Source organism: Mytilus galloprovincialis, chromosome 9 (genome assembly GCF_965363235.1).
Source record: "Mytilus galloprovincialis chromosome 9, xbMytGall1.hap1.1, whole genome shotgun sequence".
Lineage (NCBI taxonomy): Eukaryota > Metazoa > Mollusca > Bivalvia > Mytilida > Mytilidae > Mytilus > Mytilus galloprovincialis.
In genome coordinates, this window is record NC_134846.1 from 22,822,567 (window position 1) to 22,843,716 (window position 21,150).

At 33.0% G+C, this 21,150-nt stretch overlaps 1 protein-coding gene across 3 annotated transcripts in view; it reads left to right on the top strand.

Annotated features, from left to right (window-relative positions):
• LOC143044644 (acyl-coenzyme A synthetase ACSM3, mitochondrial-like) overlaps window positions 1-21,150 on the top strand; it is a 28,433-nt gene that overhangs the window by 1,358 nt on the left and 5,925 nt on the right. For all 3 annotated transcript variants that reach the window (XM_076216700.1, XM_076216702.1, XM_076216701.1), the window contains exons 2-11: window positions 5,841-6,107; window positions 6,583-6,674; window positions 7,039-7,151; window positions 11,665-11,783; window positions 13,732-13,793; window positions 14,554-14,608; window positions 17,665-17,786; window positions 18,527-18,683; window positions 19,097-19,225; window positions 20,852-20,926. In XM_076216700.1, coding sequence (XP_076072815.1) covers window positions 5,841-6,107; window positions 6,583-6,674; window positions 7,039-7,151; window positions 11,665-11,783; window positions 13,732-13,793; window positions 14,554-14,608; window positions 17,665-17,786; window positions 18,527-18,683; window positions 19,097-19,225; window positions 20,852-20,926 — 1,191 coding nt within the window. The remainder of the gene's footprint in view (window positions 1-5,840; window positions 6,108-6,582; window positions 6,675-7,038; window positions 7,152-11,664; window positions 11,784-13,731; window positions 13,794-14,553; window positions 14,609-17,664; window positions 17,787-18,526; window positions 18,684-19,096; window positions 19,226-20,851; window positions 20,927-21,150) is intronic.

The following is a 21,150-nucleotide window of genomic DNA, read 5'->3' on the forward strand; positions in this document are numbered from 1 at the left end:
TTAATTTATGAAATTCATTCCCTCCACAGATATCTGCATGAGGTTTAAAATACATTTTCAAATATGTAACCATGCAAAATATAATACAGTACTCCCTCATATGCTGAGAGATTATAACTTACAAAATATATGTAAGTCTAGTTGAATTTTATGACAATTTTAGTTTAACTATAGCTAAAAAAGGTATAAACTTATGCTATGATAATTTTTCAAATGATAAAGTAATTGAATTGTTTTATGAATGAATGGATGGATGTATAATAACTTTTAAAGAAATTGCTGTGTAATATAGATAAAATGATGTGTACACAACATGACATTGGTTAATTGTATAACAGATTGATTTGAATAAAAATGTTTGCAGCAGGTCTGCAGCAAACACGCAGGAGAAAGATTAATTTGCATAAATATGTTGCAGCAGGTCTGCGGCAAACACATATTTGCATATAAATGTTTGCAGCAGGTCTGCAGCAAACAGGCAGGAGAAAGATAAATTTGCATAAATGTGTTTGCAGCAGGTCTGCAGCAAACACTCATTTGAATATAAATGTTTGCAGCAGGTCTGCGGCAAACACTCATTTGCATGGTAAATTGTTTGCAGCAGACCTGCAGCGTATTTGCAGCAAACACGCCGCAAACACGGACTCTGTGTTAGCTGCAAGTCTGCAGCAAGTTCGCAGCAGACTTGCAGCAAATGTTTGCAGGAGGCTGATTTTTTCAGTGGGGGCATTCTTTATAGCTAAAAAATCTTATGTGTTTACGTTTAAAAACTATAAAATAAAGGCTCAAATTAGGTACTTTCAAGGCACATGATGTATCAACACTTGCATTTTATTTATCGTTCATTTGTATATATTCTTTTTCTCACATCTTATAAATTGCATGTACAGTATATATCCGTGATGTAAACAATCTAATGTGAGTGTTCCGGTAATACAAGTATTTGGACCTCATGGGATGACTATTACTGAACAGCAAAATGTCGACTTGGAAGATAACTTCCAAAAATGTCTTAATGAACAGTTAAACAAGTGTTGAACTGTTTTAACTAACTGACAAAAAAAATTCGATCTGATAAAGAGTCTAATAATTGATAGTAGAGACGGACAGAAAACATAATTATACTAGTACACCCAACTTAGACAATTATTTGAAAGACAGTGGGTTTCAACTTGTAACTTGTGCTGTTTTGTGTCGCTTTTGAACTATAAAATTAATACATTTTATGTAACCGTCGTTGTTATGCATACGTTTATTGTATTATTGAATCGTTTCTATTAAAATCAATCATCCTTAATCAGAACGATAGTTGTATGTATAAGTGTATGCGAGTGGGAGAGAAAGGCTTTTTATTTTTACTTTATGTGATTACATGCTTGTTATGAGCCCTATGATTAGGAAATAAAATATCTTTATTTTTATCTTATCTTTATCTTATTGTATAAACTTGAGAATGGAAATGGGGAATGTGTCAAAGAGACAAGAACCCGACCATAAAACTGACAACAGCAGAAGGCCTCTAACAGGTCTTCAATGCAGCGAGAAATCGTCGCACCCGGAGGCGTCCTTCAGCTGGCCCCTAAACAAATATATATACTAGTTAAGTGATAATAAACGCCATACTAAACTCCAAATTGTACACAAGAAACTAAAATTAAAAATAATACAAGACTAACAAAGGCCAGAGGCTCCTGACTTGGAACAGGCGCAAAAATGCGGCGGGGTTAAATATGTTTATGAGATCTCAACCCTCCCTCTTTACCTCTGGCCAATGTAAAAAAGTAAACGCATAACAATACGCACTTTAAAATTCAGTTCAAGAGAGGTCCGAGTCTGATGTCAGAAGATGTAACCAAAGAAAATAAACAAAATGACAATAATGCATAAATAACAACAAACTACTAGCAGTTAATTGACATGCCAGCTCCAGACCTCAATTAAACTGATTAAAAGATTATGTCTTCATCATATGAATATTAGGCACAATCCTTGGTTTAGTATTATACCATCATAACATATATAAAAAGATATACCTATATCGTTCCAAATTGACTTTCCCCTTGGGCACTTATTTTTTCGTCACCTCTTTCGCCAAAACAATATATTTTTCGCCAAGTAACATAACTATATCTTTTGTTTAAATTTTTTGTTTTATCCAATCCCACCCCTAAACCGTTATTTTTCCCGTCTGAATGTTTTGAACTTGTTATTTCAGGGGCCCATTCATAGCTTGTTGTTCGATGTGAGCCAAGGCCCCGTGTTGAACGCCGTACCTTGGACTAGAACGGTTTATCTTTATAAATTGTTATTTGGATGGAGAGTTGTCTCATCGGCACTCATATCACATCTTCCTATATCTATCATATGGTCCGACCATACGCGTACAGTTTGACCATATGAGTATCAGGAGCATACGCGTATGGTCACGACCATATGCGTATGGTCCTGATACTCATATGGTCCGGAACATAAGCATAGACTATTCGAATTGAGACGTACATGCATATATTGTATAAGATAAGATGTATGTTCTTAAAAAGTATACATCTTAGATATGTCATGATCTATTTGTCTTGTATCTTGTATTATTTATTTTATTGTTTAAGAAATTGAAACCGAAAATGACTAAATGCTACAACTGTGAGCAGGAGTCTGATTACACAAATATAATAATTGGCCATACAGCAACTAAACACCATGATAACTTCATTTCAGAAAGAAGAAAAGGGTCTAAAAAGTAGGAAATTTGAATATTAATCAAGACATTGAAATGGTGATCCTGGTGTCGTTCGAAGCACTGGACAATCTAGCTGGTGCTAGCATATGATAAACACATTTTGTATTCATCGATCATTGCTAAAGGATCATATTTAGGCTAATGAACTACATGTATTCATATCATTGTTGATTTTATCTGAAATTTTATTCAAATTTTGTGTTCAATGACAATAAAAATGGGATGGATTAAGTGTGTGTGTTTTTTATGTTTTTTTATTTATAGGTTTCTATTATTAATCTCCGGAGTTCACCACAAGAAATATTATTAACTGTAAAATCAAAAGTAACATGAAATGAAGTTAAAATGAATACGAGATCCCTGCATAATGTTCTAGACACCGTTTTGTTAAGGATCAAGTTATTTCTAAATAAACACTGGAAAATAGTTGTATAACGCTCTCCAAACAGAATATTTGCATTAAATTGAAAAAAAAAGATTCATTTTCAAATGTTTTTGATGACTTATTGGGAATATATGATATTGTCCTTCACTTAATTACAGTTATTAACTAGAAAAAAAAAGTAATTTCTAAAGCCTAGAATACCTTCAATTGTCTGTAAAAAACCCGGACCATTTGTCTAAAAACCCGGACGAATTCACAGTTGCTCTCGAAAAAACCCGAACAATAACAAACACTGATTTATTTATTAAATACAAGGAAATTGAGCTTCTTTGTTGATCAAAACATATATAGTATTCAATGTAAGATGCTTAATTCCCCATTTCCATTCTCAATTTTATGTAGTAATGTTTAAAACTGTTATAATTACGAAATATCCGTTAACTGAACTTATTGCATGTTTTATCACTCGAAAAAGCCCGAACCACACTCGAAAAAAATGGACCAAATCACTCGAAAAACCACGATCCTAGCCGGACACTATACCTACCGTGTGAAGTATAAGTTTGAAATCAGACGTCAGCACCAGAAATAATATATAGCAATATAATATTTCCCACAGAAAGTAACCAAAAGTTAAAATGTAATAAATTCCAATATTGCACTAGTGCAATAAATCTTCAAATTCATGACGTCATCAACGTCAAAATCTTAGTATAAACCAATTTTTACTTCCAAATATTATATTGCTATACAATAAAAGGGTTATTGTATGAATATTGGGGAATATTGTCCCTCGTAGAACATATATTGCACTCACCAGCTCGTGCAATATAAAATTCTACTCTGGACAATATTCCCCAATAATCATGCAAATGAATAACCCTATAGTAACCTATAACCGTCCTTATATATATATATTGATGTTATAATATATAATAGAAAATAATGGATCATTCATGTGGCAAACATAATAAGTTAGCAATATTTGCACGCATTCATTAATGCCAAATTTTACCTAAAAAAATACCTTTCCCTCACAACAAACCACCCTTGAATTAATACTATGATTTATTTATATCCAGTTGTCTTTTCAGAATTTCATGTTTAAAAATCATTGCAATAGGGTACAATAGAACTACGAGTCTTCCTAAATATATAGTGCATGCATACTTGTCATAAGTAATGTTTCAAATATCGACACTCTTAAAAAATTTGCCAAAACTATATTATCTTATCGGCTATGTATCGATATTGATATCGTTTTTTTCTTTTTCTTTTAGTTTTCGATTTCATTTTTTAAAATTTTTTAAATACAATGTACTGTATAATTCCGTCTAGGAAGAGACATCATTTACTCAATGATTGGCACAGCACAACAACGAAGTTCAATGTTCATGAATAGATAAAATACAGATATTTAACTGATATTGAATTGATATTGATCGCGTTTTAATTTCAAAATGTGTTTGTCTAATAATTCGTCCAGTAGCAAACATTTCATACGTGTATTGATGTCAACGGTGAATTGACTAATTGCTTACATTGTAGGGTTTGTAATGTCATTGACGGCTATTTCAATACAATTCCAAATAGCATTTACTAGGACGATAATTTGATCTTAAAATCAAGCTTAATTTACTACAAAGGAGGTCTTCGAATTGGTCAATGTCTGCATGTTTAGAGCATCAAACCATAATATTATTGTGATATTCAAATCATAACTATCTGTTGATAAAAGTCCAACGGCGACTATTTCGTGTGTATTCACGAAAAGACAAAGAGGCGGACTTGGTGGATAGTTTGGAAATTGGGCTGCTACTGGACGATGAGGGATCCAGGCCCGTAGCCAGGAATTTCCAAAGGGGGATGTTTCGATACAATTAAACTCAAATTTAAAAGTTACAATTCAAACAGAACGTAGACTTTAACAGTGCTTTATGTGTTTTCAAGGGTGGGGGATCTTTAGTGTTGTCTAGCATCAGCTAGTCAATAAATCAAACTCTCTGAAATTGACAGCATACTCAAGCATACAGGATATGACAGTTGTTATCCATTCGTTTGATGTGTTTGAGCTTTTAATTTTTTTTCATTTGATCTGGGACTATTTTTTTTTAATTTTCCTCGTAGTTCAGTTTTTTTTGTGTGATTTTACTTTTTACAGTTTTAAAAGATTTTCCTCTGTTAAAGCTGCGCTTTTTCATAAGATGATAATATAAAAAAGAAGATGTGGTATGATTGCCAATGAGACAACTATCCACAAAAGACCAAAATGACACAGACATTAACAACTATAGTTCACCGTACGGCCTTCAAAAATGAGAAAACCCCATACCGCATAGTCAGCTATAAAAGGCCCCCGATAAGACGATATAAAACAATTCAAAAGAGAAAAATAACGGCCTTATGTAAAAAAAATTAAAAAAAAAAAAAAAAAATTAACAAAAACGAATATGTAACACAAAAACAAACGACAACCACTGAATTACAGGCTCCTGACTTGGGACAGGCACATACATAAATAATGTGACGGGGTTAAACATGTTAGCGAGATCCCAACCCTCCCCTTAACCTGGGACAGTGGTATAACAGTACAACATAAGAACGAACTATAAAAATCAGTTGAAAAAGGCACAACTCATCAGATGGACAAAAATACAAGTGGACGTGGATAATACTTTATAATATTGATATATTGATAATGATTTCAATTTATTTCAGATGAAACTGGCAATCATCACGACCTCTTTCCGTCATGTTTCATACAAACAAAAGTTGCCACATATTCGACAATCAGCTAGGAACAAACTGTTATGTATATCAAGAATCTGTGTTTGTCCTTCAGTTCGCGGTATCGCTGACATGCCACACATTCCCGCCGATTTCAAGGACTATCAACTACACAGGAAGTTAATGTCAAACGAACGTCTACCGGAATATTTCAACTTCTGTAGTGAGGTTATTGACCAGTGGGCAGTGAGCAAAATTGTAAGTGACAGCATTTATGAATTATGGCAGCTGTAGTTGTCGGAATATGTGTTTCACCAATAATACATGACGAAAACTTATTTATATTTTCACAATAGATAAACCATAGGTATTTTGGTGATTTTAAACTATAACTACTAAAAAAAAAGTAATAAAAAAAAGCATCATTCAAGAAATTTGAACACACATATACGAATTTTATTATTAGGTACAGTGAAAGAGGGGCGACAGATACCAAAGGGACTGTAAAACTCATAAATCGAAAATAAACTGACAACGCCATGGCTATTTAAAAAAAGACAAAAAGACAAATAATAGTACAAAAGACACAAAATAGAAAACTAAAGACTAAGCAACATGAACTCCACCAAAAACTGGGAGGATCTGATCATCTGAGGCTATTTTATGAATGATATTCTACAAAAACTCATCATTTAATCTTCCTTGAGTATGCGCTTTTATTCCATTTTGACAGAGGAATCCAAACCATCCAGCGTTTTGGTGGATTGATGATAGCGGGAAAGAACTGAAATGGACATTTTCGGAATTAAGTCAGCTTTCTAAAAGGTAGGTTAATTCAAGACGCTATTATGATTATAGTAACTAATTGATTTGTATAGTTTCGTTAATCCTTGTTACAGAACAAAATTTAACATTTATATCGACAGTCTAAAACTAACAAGCCAACCACAAAGTGTATTGACGAATATTGTATGCACCTTGAACTGCTACCGTAGACAATGTGTCCTGGTTTGGAAAGGCGTTTTTGTTGTTGTTTTAAACAGCATGATAATGTATGACTTGTTCTGTATCCAATTTAAAAGGATTTACTTTTTTCGATTTAGATACCGTTTGATTTGATATCGAATTGAACGTCATTCAACTGCAGACTCAATTTTTATTTTCTCGGATTTAAATACTTTACTTCCAGAGCTGCTAACATACTTCAGAATCACTGTAAGTTGGAAGTTGGAGACAAAATTATTGTCATTCTACCTAAAATCCCAGAGTGGTGGATTATTAATTTGGCAGCAATAAGAGCAGGTTTGTAATTAACAGACATTAGACATAAGAAGATGTGGTATGAGTGCCAATGAGTCAATTCTTCATCCAAGTCATAATTGGTAAAAATAAACCATTAAAGGTCAAAGTACGGTCTTCAATACGATGCCTTGGCTCAAACCGAACAACAAGCTATAAAGGACCCACAACTAATGACTGGGGTAAAACCAATCAAACGGAAAAACCAACGGTCTAATTATATAAAAAACGTGAAAGCAGAAAAAATTATGAACCATATTAACAAACGACAACCAATGAACATCAGGGTTGAGTTCAATATCGTAGCAGCTACGTAGCGGCTATGTAGCTGCTATCAATATCTATGTATCAACTAGTCTATAGCTACACGTTCAATAGTCAAAATCTACGTAGCACTCCTTAGCTGCTACGATATTGAACCCAACCCAGGTTCAGGACAGGTGCAAATAAATGCAGCGGGTTTAAACGTTTTGATATATACCAACGTCACCTTTACCTGGAACAATAGTGTGACGTAACAACATAGAAAGACACACTATGTACTAAGACATCCTATAGGTTTACTAATAATGTCGTATTTCGTTAAAAGTAAATTAAAATCGTGCCACCTACTATCCGTGAGCTCGGCAGTGGATATGTGTGAGGTGCATACGTCTGATTACCGCAACCTTGTCCTTTGTGTAAACAAAATGAAAATTGTTTAATAATATTTCAAGCAATAAAAGGAGGAATGCTTTCTGATTATTTGTTTTAATTTACAATGAATAAAAAGCCATGTCATGAAAATCACACAGTTACCGTAACCTTATAAAAGAATGTTAACAATCACTACAGTTAACATTCTAACACACAAAGACTTTGCTCAAAAGAGAGGAGAAAGATACCAGAGGGACATTCAAAGGGGGTCTCATTGGGGGGTTCCGATCCCGGATTCCGCTTACTGTTTTGTCAGATTCCCGTATCCCGCTTACACTATATATACGTAATCAATTCTCATTTTTTTGTAATTTCCCGTGTCCCGCTAGACCTCATTTCCCGTTTTCACGACACAATAATTTGACTTTCACGTGTCACGCTTATAAAAAATCGGCAATGCCGCGTCACACTTAGACCCCAATGAGACCCACTAAACAAATATACGCAAATGCATAAGATTATATCTATCTATACTATTAAACGAGAAAACCTCATTTTGTGTGTCGCTTCTCTTCTTTCCACAATAAATCAATCATCACGCCTCTGTGTCCTATAGGTACAGTACATAATCGCATTTGTCATCCATTCATATGATTATTCAGATTGAGTTATTTTGGGAGAAAAACGAGAAAAAAGGTGTCCGGATATGTTTCCGTCATTGGACGAAATTTTAGGTCAGATTAGACTTCCAGTTTGCGTTTTTCTGTATACTTTGAACATACATACATTTACTACGAATAAAGTGTATTTTCTTTCTGATATCATTTTCAAGTTTACTATCCACGGCGGTCACAGAGTTTATTAAATAGAAAGGGTCTGTATAATATATCAATGACCGCCGTGGATCGATTATTAAACTGAGAATTGAATGTAAAAAGAAAATACACTTTATTTATAGTAATGAATGAAAGGGAGAGAGGGCAGGACCTTTTCGGAACATCGGGAATGGGATGTTTTTAAGATCGAAATTTCAGGATTGACCATTTCGGGATCCGGGATTTCTTTTTTCGAATTTCGGGATGTCGAGATATTTAATTTTTATTAAATTCGGAACCTCGGAATTTCATGTTTTTAAGCCCGGGATATCGGGATCAGGACCCCTCCGCAGTGGCGGATCCAGAAATTTTCATAAGTGGGTGGCCCGTTGACTGCCTAAGAGGGGGCCCGCTCCGGTCATGCTTCAGTGATTCCCTATATAAGCAACCAATTTTTTTCAGAAAAGGGGGGGGGGGCGCCCCCGCCCCCCCCCTAAATCCGCCTCTGCTCCGACCCCCCTTTATGAATGTTCATAATATACAATTAAGCGCTAAAGTTATTCATGTGTCATTAAAATTAATAGAGAACAAACAAAAAAAAAAAAGGATTTTTTTTGTGGAAAAAGGAGGAGCCGGGCTAGAAAAACAATTATCCTGTCCCATATTACCTATGACTTTTGATACCTTTTCTGAAATTCTCCAGTCATTAAATGTTTTACAAAAACAAGAAGATGTGGTATGGATGCCAATGAGACAGCTCTCCGCAAGCGACCAAAATGACACCGAAATTAACATTTAAAGGTCACCTTACGGCCTTCAACAACGAGCAAAGCCGATACTGCATAGTCTGATATAAAAGGCCCCGAAATGACAATGTAAAACAATTCAAATGAGAAAACTTACAGCCTTATTTATGTACAAAAAATGAACGAAAAACAAATATGAAACACATAAACAAACGACAACCACTGAATTACAGGCTTCTTCTGACTTGAATGTTCATAATAAACTAAATGTATGTTCATAATGAAATTAATAGAAAAAAAAAAAAAAAATGGGAATCTTGGAAATAAAGGAGGAGGGTTAAAAAAAAACATTTTCCTGTCCCCAAGTACCTATGACTTTTGATACTTTTCCTGAAATTCTCAAGTCATTAAATCTTTTACAAAATTCTTCTTACAACACTTAACATACTTTCAACCACGCTCTGAATGTCCGCGATTTCGCGGGTGTGTTCTATAATATTATATCGCTTCTGTAAAACCTTTGTTTTACGCTTGGCGTAGATCGCCCCAATTTTGCTAACAAGATATACCTACATATTTTACAATCGAAGAAAAATGGTCATGCGTGCAAAAATTTCCCTGCTCAAAATTGTTTTCAATTTAGAAGCAACATTATCAAAGTATATTTTTGACTTCACTTTTCTTTATAAAATTTTCCAAATAGCCAAAACATCATTTAATTTGCTAATATTTCAAAAATAACTTACATTTTTAAAAGAGTGTTGAAGTTCATCGCAGTACTTTGGATAGATAATACGTCATCTTCATTGATTCTTCCAAGTTATTAGTATATATATATATTTTAATAATTGATGTGTTACTTCATGTGGAACTTTAAAATAATCATGTTGAATACATCCCTTTGTCAAAAGTGAAGTAAGCGGAACACAATTATATATCATAATCTTAAAAGATTGACTTTATTGCATTTATTGTAAATATTAGTGGTTGCTATGGATACGTTTTATATAAAAATTAAAAGGCAACCATAAAAACAACATATACCCAAATCAGCAATAAATGGAAGTACAATTAGCTGTTTTTCTACGTTCTATTCTCATTTCTGGGTTAGCTTTCCCCTTGACACAGTTAAGACACCAAAATGTATAATGCATGTAACACAAGTACCTAATATATGTGTGGCACTCAAATAAATTAGATTTAATATTATTATTATTATTATTGGTTTTTTTTATTGATATTGTTGTTGTTATTATTGTAACTGTTGTTATCATCAATATTGTTGTTGTTGCTGATAATATTATTATGATTTTTGTTGTTATTACTATTATTATTATCATCATTATCATAATTATTATTATTATTATTATTATTATTATTATTATTACCAAAAGTATCATGAAAAGAATAGCCAAATCCATCTAACTTAAAGGGTCGACTTTACCCGTGCAAATTACAATTTAATGGTATGAAAAACTAACGAAATTTAAGTAAATTAATTATCGAATTTCAGAATGTAACAAAACGTATATATACATAATAAACAAATACAATGAAGGTGACTTCTGAAATATTGATTAGGGATACAGTAACCAATGGTTTCAAACCAAATTAAAACTGATCGTAATAAAGACGTTCTTTAATCATTATGATTTAAGAAGCTTTTTACTACCTTCTTTGAAGCGTTAGATAAAACTTTAATTGAATTCATGCAGTTGGTGCATTAAAGTTAATTCAGCTATTTTGATATATATTCTCTTCGCTTCAAATAAAGCCATAATTTCAATTCAAAGTTTCATACATTCACTTCTTACCCGTTGTCAATGCCGCGGATGTGAATATAAGGGTGGTAAGTGGGGTTGGGGGGGGGGGGGACTTAAGGGAGGGATCTGATTAACACTTTACCTTGACAAATATATACCTTTTATACGATATCGTATTAAAAAACATCATCCAATCAGGACATTTTGGTGTACACTTTTGAAAATATTACCTAGGATGCATTAGATTCTGAAACGGCGAATTATAGTGTACTGATTTATGTGTTTGTTTTTTGCTTCATTTTGTTGTTTGTTTGTTTATGCTGAATCGTTGAAACAGAATGCCAGGGATGGAAATGACAAAAAAAAAAAAAACAAAACAAAACAAAAACAAAAACAAAAAAACTACAGAATAATAAGAAATTATTCGGCACTTTTTTATTTTTTTTTAAATGGCGAAACATGTTTCAAAACGACTTCAATTAGTACGAGATAAATTACACTGTAATTGAAAAGAATAAAATTATACAGAATGTAATGTTCATTTGATACATTGTAGGAATTGTACTAAGCCCAGGTACAATCCTGCTGAGATCAAATGACATCAAACATAGAATTAAATCAGCAGGTGCCAAATTAATCATAGCAGATGTTTCAAGTGTAGACAATGTAGATCAGGTAATAGTAATAGTATGATTACAGTTCTTCTATAAAAGCATGCAAAACAAAACATTGATCAACTTGCTTGCTAGTTTGCTTGGTTGTTTGCAAACAATAGGTAGGCGGAGTTTCAGTCTGTTTTTATATTTACTGGGAATTGATTGGACAATAAGAATTGACATGAAATGAATTTAATGTTTTTTGTCCAATCATATTCCAGTAAATAGTAAACACACTGAAATAGACTACCTACCTGTTGTTTACAAACACCCAAACAAATATAGCAAGCAAGTTAATCAATTGTTTGTTTTGCATGCTTTAAAAGAAGAACTGTAATTTACCTGTTTAACACAAGTCTGGTATTTAAATTTTTTGAGAAGTTTGTGTTTCTTTGCTTCATTTATGTTTGTTTTATAGTGATTAAGATAATCGTTGTCAATATAATGGAATTTGATGCGACTGTCATACAAGTGAGAGGTTAAGATAGCCTTAAAACCATTTTTCCACCATTTTCTACATAAGAATATACCTTTACCAAATCAAGAATACGATCATGACGACAGTTTTTTCCATTCGTTTGATGTGTTTGAGCTTTTTATATTGCCATTTGATAAGAGACTTTTCCTTTTTGAATTTTTCCCTAAGTTCATTATTTTTGTGATTTTAATTTTCAAACTATATATTTCATGTATTTAGAAAAAAAAAAACACTAAGGTTATGCGGGGTTCTCCGACACCTCATTTACATCCAACATGTTTCAATTTTCCTTGGAGTATTTTTGTGATTTTACTTTTTGACATTAAGCAAAGGAACGTCACCGCTGTTTCAGGGCTTAAATTTATGGAAGACATTTCTCTCAGCTAGTTATATAACTTTGCAAATTTCTTGATTCGATGTTATTCAGATTTTGGTATTGTATGGACGTTAATCTATTGATTTCAAACCAAAATGTTGACCTCTAAACGTCTTCAATTGCCTATATGTGTGATTGAGTTAGCCGCTGCTGTCTAATGCCGTTTAACGCAACATCTCTAGCTATAAATACTGACACGTATGAAATGCATGTTTGTGTGAAAAGTCACGCTTGGATATTTGTGAAACATTTAATATGCCTTGTTCTTAGCTATATATATAGATACCGAATGTAAGGAAAAGACGAAATAATGTCCTAGGATTTTTTTTGATAATTCAGTCAAACTCAAACGTGTTTTACTTCAAAGGAATATAATTGTAACTGCGAACCACAACTTCCATCGAGGTAATACTGGTTTGGCTTTATAAGTATTTTGATATGAGCGTCACTGATGAGTCTTATGTAGACAAACGCGCGTCTGGCGTACTAAATTATAATCCTGGTCCCTTTGGTAACTTTATACTCCATGAACGTGTCTTGTGTATTTTTTTTAATTTAAGTACTTACAATTTTAAAAGTTCAAGAAAAGAATCTTTGGAAATACTTTAAAAAGTAAGTTTACACACAATCAACCGTAGAACTACTTATGGATTAAAAATATTAAAGTGAACTAACAACTTTTCACTTTCATAAAAAAAACAATCGTTACCTAATGATCAAATGTTCCTTAGTTGTTGAACCGAATGCCCACTTATACATTGTTTTAAAATATAGAAGACAAAGACATACAGGCTGATTGCTGTCTTGTTTATCTTTATACGCTTTCTACCACTTGGTCGTTGCCACTGCTGGTGGACGTTTCGTCCCCGAGGGTATCTTCAGCCCAGTAGTCAGCACAACTTTTTGGTATTATGGGTCCTCAATGCTCTTCAACTTTATACTTGTTTGACTTTTTAACTATTCTGATATGAGCGTCACTGGCGAGTCTTATGTAGACGAAACACGCGTCTGACGTATCAAATTATAAACCTTGTACCTTTAATGACTATGTATGGCTACATTGTATGTGTTTCCATATTAAACATAACATTTAGCAAAACTAATTTATTTCAGGCAACCAAACACTTAGAAGATTGTCCACAAAAAATATTTGTCGGTGACAAATCAGATACAAGGTACCCATTATATTGGTGAAATGTTATTCATGATATATATACTTGTACCTATCATATTGGTGAAATGTTATTTACGATACACGTACATGTACCTATTACATTGTTGAAATGTTCATGATAGATGTACATGTACTTATTATATCGTTGAAATGGTATTCATGATACATGCACATGCAGCTATCGTTGTTGTTGTCCTTTCGTTTGATGTTTTTGTGCTTTTGATTTTGCCATTTGATTAGGGACTATCTGTTTTGAATATTTGTGATTTTAACTTTTTATATCGGTGAAAGGTTATTCATGATACATGTACATGTACCTATTATACTGGTGAAATGTTTTTCACGATACATGTACTTGTAACAATTATATTGGTGAAATGTTATTCATGATACATGTACATGTACCTATTATATTGGTGAAATGTTATTTATGGTACATGTACATGTATCTATTATAAATCGGTGAAATGGTATTCATGATACATGTACATGTACCTATAATATCCGTGACAGTTTATTCATGATACATGTTCATGCAACTATTATATCGTTGGAAGTTTATTCATGATACATTTACATGCACCTATTATTTTGATACAATGTAATTCATGATACATGTACATGTATCTTTTTTATTGTGGTCATTGAACTGAAAACATATACGTCGAAGCGTTAAAGAAATTCTGAAAAAAGGTTGTTTAAAATCAATGGGTTTGTTACTGCTTATGAATAATCATATGGTTAACATTACTTTATTTCAGTCCAGGATGGGCACATTTTGAGAGTTTGATGGATGAAGCTCCAGCAAAATTTGAGGTATATCCGATGGTGTTTTTTTTAAAAACCTTTTTGGTGTTGTTCTGTTTTTGTTGAAAAGCTACATATTCAGTGAAAATAGTGTAATTGTTGTAAACCCAGTATCCTTTACGAACGTTTGAACGATGTAACCAGTTCTATATCAAGGCAGGTTATTGAAATTAATGATACACAATGACGTCCTGCTGTCTTGTTGATGGAAATTTAAGCAAACCAATACGAAGACAGATCTTAACTAATTAGTTTTATCATGGAGGTTATATTAGATATTATAACATGAATGGTAAATTTTCCTTTAATCTCCAAGTGAGTTTACTTCGGTTATTTTTAGAGGAGTGCGTTAACTGAATGTTTTTTTTAGTATTTGCACTCTCCGATCCCGCCGTTGACCGTATCTGGTTGGGAAATCAGATAATGGTAGGAACTTACACCAGTGCTCTAACTTCCATCTCAGAAGTTGATAATCCACAGTCTGGCTCCGCCTCCATAGAGAAGTAAATAATGAAAAAACTTAACAAAATGTTAAAAACAATTTCTGCTTTCATCGCACAGGCACTTGTCTCAGAATTTCCCCCTATATACCTTAATACAACACAAGGTACTTGACTCGAATTTAAAAAAAAAATGGCAGCCGGTCGCGAAATTCCATTGTATGCCGATTTCTCAGTTCTCAACCCAATAAAAATTGTTATGTCGTAAATATAAATTGATTTTTCTACACAATGATGTATTACACGCACGCCTACTTTTGTTGACAAGTGCCTGTGTTTCATCGTGTCGAAATTAGTAATATTCTAAAACAAATATATGTCACTGGATGGTTTGTAAATTTCGCCATTTTATAAAAGTCTATCTTCGTGAATTGATTTTGCTTCAAATATTTGTCTCTAGACCTTATTCGCAGTCAACAACCACTGCAAACAATTAATCGATCCTTTAACAGTTATATAGCTTATATCCTACTTTGTAAAGGATCACTCTGATTCAAACAAATTATTTTCTGAAACTGACATCATAAAGATGCTTGATTTTTTGATTGACAACATATTTGTTACGTTCGAAAGACGTTTTTTTTTTTGAACAGACTGCCGGCATTCCAATGGGAACCAATTGTGCCCCTCTTCTTGCCGACTTGTTTCTTTATTATTATGAGGCTGACTTCATACAGGAACGTCTAAGGAAGAAAGATCAGAAGTTAGCAATATCCTTTAACTCTACTTTTCGCTAAATAAATGACGTTTTTTCACTAAATAATTCAAAATTTGGTGACTATATTGAACGCATCTATCCCATCGAACGAGAGATAAGGGATACAACAGATACAGTTGAGTCGGCCTCATATCTTGACTTACATCTAGAAATTGACAATGAGGGTCGGTTGAAAACAAAACTTTACCACAAAAGAGATGATTTTAGTTTTCCAAATGCAAAGTTTCTTTTTCTAAGTAGCAACATTCCAGCAGCACCTGCATACGGGGTATTTATCTCCCCATTGATACGATATTCTCATGCTTGCATTTCCTTTCATGATTTTCTTGAAATAGGGTTCTGCTCACAAGGAGGCTATTAAACCAAGAGTTCCAAATGCTGAAGTTGAAATCATCCCTTGAAGTCGTCATGAGTTTCTGGACCGTTATGGAATAACCGTTTCACAAATGATATCGGATATGTTCCTTACGTCTTCACTACAATGCCCTTCCCTTTCATGAATGTGACTTACCGAATAAGACTATTAACCTGATTTGCTATAACATAACAACACGACGGGTGCCAACTGTGGAGAAGGATCTGCTTATCCTCCCGGAGCACCTGAGATCACGCCTAGTTTTTGGTGGGGTTCGTGTTGCTTATTCTTTAGTTTTCTATGTTGTGTCATGTGTTCTATTGTTTGTCTTTTTGTCTTTTTCATTTTTAGCCAGGGGTTGTCAGTTTATTTTCAATTTATGAGTTTGACTGTCCCTCTGGTATCTTTCGTCCCTCTTTTATATATAACGTCCTTTTTTCGTATTTGCATTCAGAGAAAATGGTAATCGTTTAAAAAATAGACTAGATTCAATTAAATGCATGTTCAATACTTACAAATCTTTTTTAAGATTCATATACTTAATTTACTGAGACAAAAACGTAATCTGTTAGCCCAAGTTATCCAATATGACATACAAGACACCTCTTCAATAGAATACAAAGTACTAAATAATAAATAGGTTCAGCTACGTCAACTTTGCTTGATGAAGTTGTAAACTAAGTACTGACGCACTACAAAGCTGAAATCATACAATCGAGATCCTGTAATCTTTACAATAATATTATTATCCTTTAGGTTACATATTTTCAAACGTTAATCTCTACGTTTATTTCTAGAAATGTTCTTTTGTTGATAAGGATGTCTTTTATTTATCCTTAAGCTTTGGATTTTACATATTTTGGCCATGAGCATCACCGAAGAGACATGTATTGTCGAAATGCGCATCTGGTGCAGAAAAATTGGCACCGTTAATGTTTTTACTACCACTGGGTCGATGCCTCTGCTGGTGGACTGTTAGTCCCCGAGGGTATCACCAGCCCAGTAGCCAGTACTCCGGTACTGGCATGAAAATACGGATTTTTTTTGTGTTATTAAATTTGCTGTTACAAAATATTAAAAATTATTATAAATTAAGGAATGTATCTCCCTCTTGCAAAGCTCTGATTCCTTTCACGGATTTGGCTATACTTTCTGGAACTTTTGGATTATAGCTCTTCATCTTTTATATAAGCTTTGGATTTACATATTTTGACCACGAGCATCACTGAAGAGACATGTATGTCGAAATGCGCATCTGGTGCAGAAAAATTGGTACCGTTATTGTTATTACGTACATCCTATTGCCAAATTTCACTATCATTAGCTAGCTAAATGACCTCTTATCTGTTTACCGTAAGCTTGTCCTGTCTACCTTGTAATGGAAAAATATATCATTTTGATATATATTGTCTGTACTTTTTCTTCTTTGTAATTTTTTTGATATCAAAGTTTTTTTAAATTGTAGAAACATTTTTTTTTTTGTGAATTTCAGACGATAAAATCGAAATCTAGTGACCCAATGACATTGTTTTTCACCAGTGGTACAACAGGTGCACCTAAAATGGCATTACATACTCATGGTAGTTATGGATATGGACATTCTATAACAGCAAGGTTAATTATAAGATTGTATTTTATATACTAGTAAATATATGAATATGAATTATTCGAAAATCTAAGGATTTATTATCCAAGGCATAGACAACCTTAATCGTATTTATCACATTTTTTTTTTTTGAATTTCGGGTTATAGATGCACTTCAGCTTTGTACTTGTTTTGGCTTTTTAACTTTTTTTATTCTAAGCGTCACTGATGAGTCTTATGTTAAAGAAACTCGTCTGGTGTATTACATTATAAGCCTGGTACCATTGATAACTATTATAGTCATACATTGTATGATATGATCAAATGAAAGGTTATAGTACCAGTCTATCTAAATAAATAATTGTCTAATTTTGAAATAGCTTATTTAATCAAACAGTAACATTTTCAAATCCTTGCCAGAATTAGTAATAGATTTTTTGTTTTCTATGTAATAAGATCTGATTTTTCCCCATCACCAGCGATCAGATCTAATGGGCACATGAAACTAAACATGAAGAAATTCAAAAAGGAGATCTTAAATAATAAGAATAATTAAGACACAGGTTAACTAAAAATAAAATCTGTTATACACAGCATGCTAGCAATCTATTATCATGTTCATGTAAACTATCAGAAACATAAAATAAATTCTAGCGATATTAATTTTGTAAAGGTTAAAAAAAGTCGGAAATGCTAAATACTGAGCTTTTTATATGTGTTTTAATGAACCTGAATATTACATTCAATTATCTGGATTTCTTTTACTAAGGTACATGTTAAATATAGACCATAATGGTATGATGTGGAATATGTCTGATACTGGGTGGGCTAAAGCCGCTTGGACTAGTCTGTTTGCACCATGGATCAGAGGAGCCTGTATATTTATTCACAATTCTGATAAGTTTGACCCAGAAAGAACACTACAGGTATATGCATAGAAATAAAAAAAAAAATAGATGGTAATATGATATAAAGATCGAAGATTTAACCTTAAAGTTTGAACTACATTCTATAGCATTTTCATATGGCTCTGCTGTATAGCGATTATGCATTAATTTAAATCTTTATCATATATGACAGGGAGAAATTGAACAAATATTCCCCTATATCTGAATAACTTATTTTGTTTTAAAATTCTCTTATTACATGTTTATTTTTTTAAATTTCATTGCAATTTCTAGTTTTCATTTTGTTGTTTCCTCTTTTTTTAATTCGTCTTTCAATTGTTATACGAATAAGGAAATGTGGTATTAATTTCAAATTGTAATATCTATTTATTTCAATAATTGAAATTTGGAAGAATAGTGTGAGTTCTTTGATTATATATTTTCTTTTGCAGATTTTAGATAAGTATCCTCTTACTAATTTCTGTGCACCACCAACTGTGTATAGACATTTAGTAAAACAGCCACTCCACAGATACAATTTATCGAAAAATTTGCTTTGTATCGGTGCTGGAGAACCTGTTGTAAGTTACAAACATAAAGTTCATCAATAAAAAGGGCATGTATAATTAATAAATACATTGCCCCAATATAAAATTAAGATAATGTGTTATGATTGTCAATGAAACAAATATTGCACAGAGGTGACGTAGATGTAGAGACCGAATGACGTAGATGTAGAGACCGATGACGTAGATCTAGAGACCGATGACGTAGATGTTGATACCGAATGACGTAGATGTAGAGACCGAATAACGTAGATCTAGAGACCGATGAAGTAAATGTAAAGACCGAATGACAAAGACGTACAGACCGAATGACGTAGATGTAAAGACTGAATGACGTAAATGTAAAGACCGAATAACGTAGATGTACAGACTTAATGGCGTAGGTGTACAGACCGAATGACGTAGATGTAGATACTGATGATGTAGATGTACAGACGGAATGACGTAGATGGACAGACCAAACAACGTAGATGTATAGACCGAATGACGTAGATGTATAGACTGAATGACGTAGATGTAAAGATCGACTAAAGTAGATGTAAAGACTTAATGGCGTAGATGTACAGACCGAATGACGTAGATGTAGATACCGATAACTTAGATGTATAGATCGAATGACGTAGATGTACAAACCTAGTGACTTAGATGTAAAGATCGAATGACGTAGATGTAAAGACTGAATGGCGTAGATGTACAGACCGAATGACGTAGATGTAGATTACAATGACGTAAATGTAGAGACCGACTGACTTTGATGTACAGATTGAATGACGTAGATGTAAAGACCGACTGACGTAGATGTAGAGACTGAATGACGTTGATGTAAAGACAGAATGGCGTAGATTTACAGACTGAATGACGTAGATGTAAAGACCGAATGGCGTAGATGTAGAGACTGAAAGACGTTAATGTAACGACTGAATGACGTAGATGTACAGACCGAATGACATAGATGTACAGACCAAGTGACGTAGATTTAAAGACCGAATGACGTAGATGAAAACAACTATAAACCAAGCCCTGAAGTAAAATAGGATTTCCGTGATACGGAGGTTTGCACAAATTTTAGCTTCAAATTTATATAATCGGTTATAAAAACTAAAAAAAATAGATGGTTTGATACGTACAGTCCTTTTGTTTAAATAAGATATGTATGAATTACCAAAAAAGAAGATGTTGTATGATTGCCAATGAGACAACTCTTCATAAGAGACTAAATGACACAGAAATTAACAAAACCCAGACCGCTTAGTCAACTATAAAAGGCCTCAAAATAACAAATGTAAAACATTTGAAACGAGAAAAATAACTGCCCTATGTATGTATAACATGTATAATAAAATGAACGAAAAACAAATAATATGTAACACAGAAACGAACGACAGCGGTAACCACAGAATTACAACCTCCTGACTTTGAAGAGGCACATACATATATAATTTGGCGAGGTTTAACATGCAAGCGGGATCCCTACCCAACTTGGAAGTCGCGTACCAGTAAAACAAAAGATCGAACTATAAAAATTAGTTGAAAAAGACTAACCTCACCAGACGGATACAACAATTTACATAAATGTTAATTTTTTAAAAGGAAATATTGTTTATTGAAAGCATCTATTGATGTTTTAAGTGCATTTTGTAGAACCCAGAACTGCTTAAAGAATGGCATGATGGTACAGGTTTGAATTTATATGAAGGTTACGGACAAACTGAAACAGTAAGATAATTCATTATCTATAACATTAGTTTTTAAAACATCTCTAATAAGTATAACAAAAGTATCGATCTTCAATGTATGAAATATATTTTAAATAATAATTATGTAATCAAAGTTATTAACAAACAAAAAACAAAGTAATGACATATTTCGTATTGCGAAAGAAAATAGGTGTGGGTTCGAATATCTATGGGGTACGTATTTGTAAAATAGAACACTTAAAA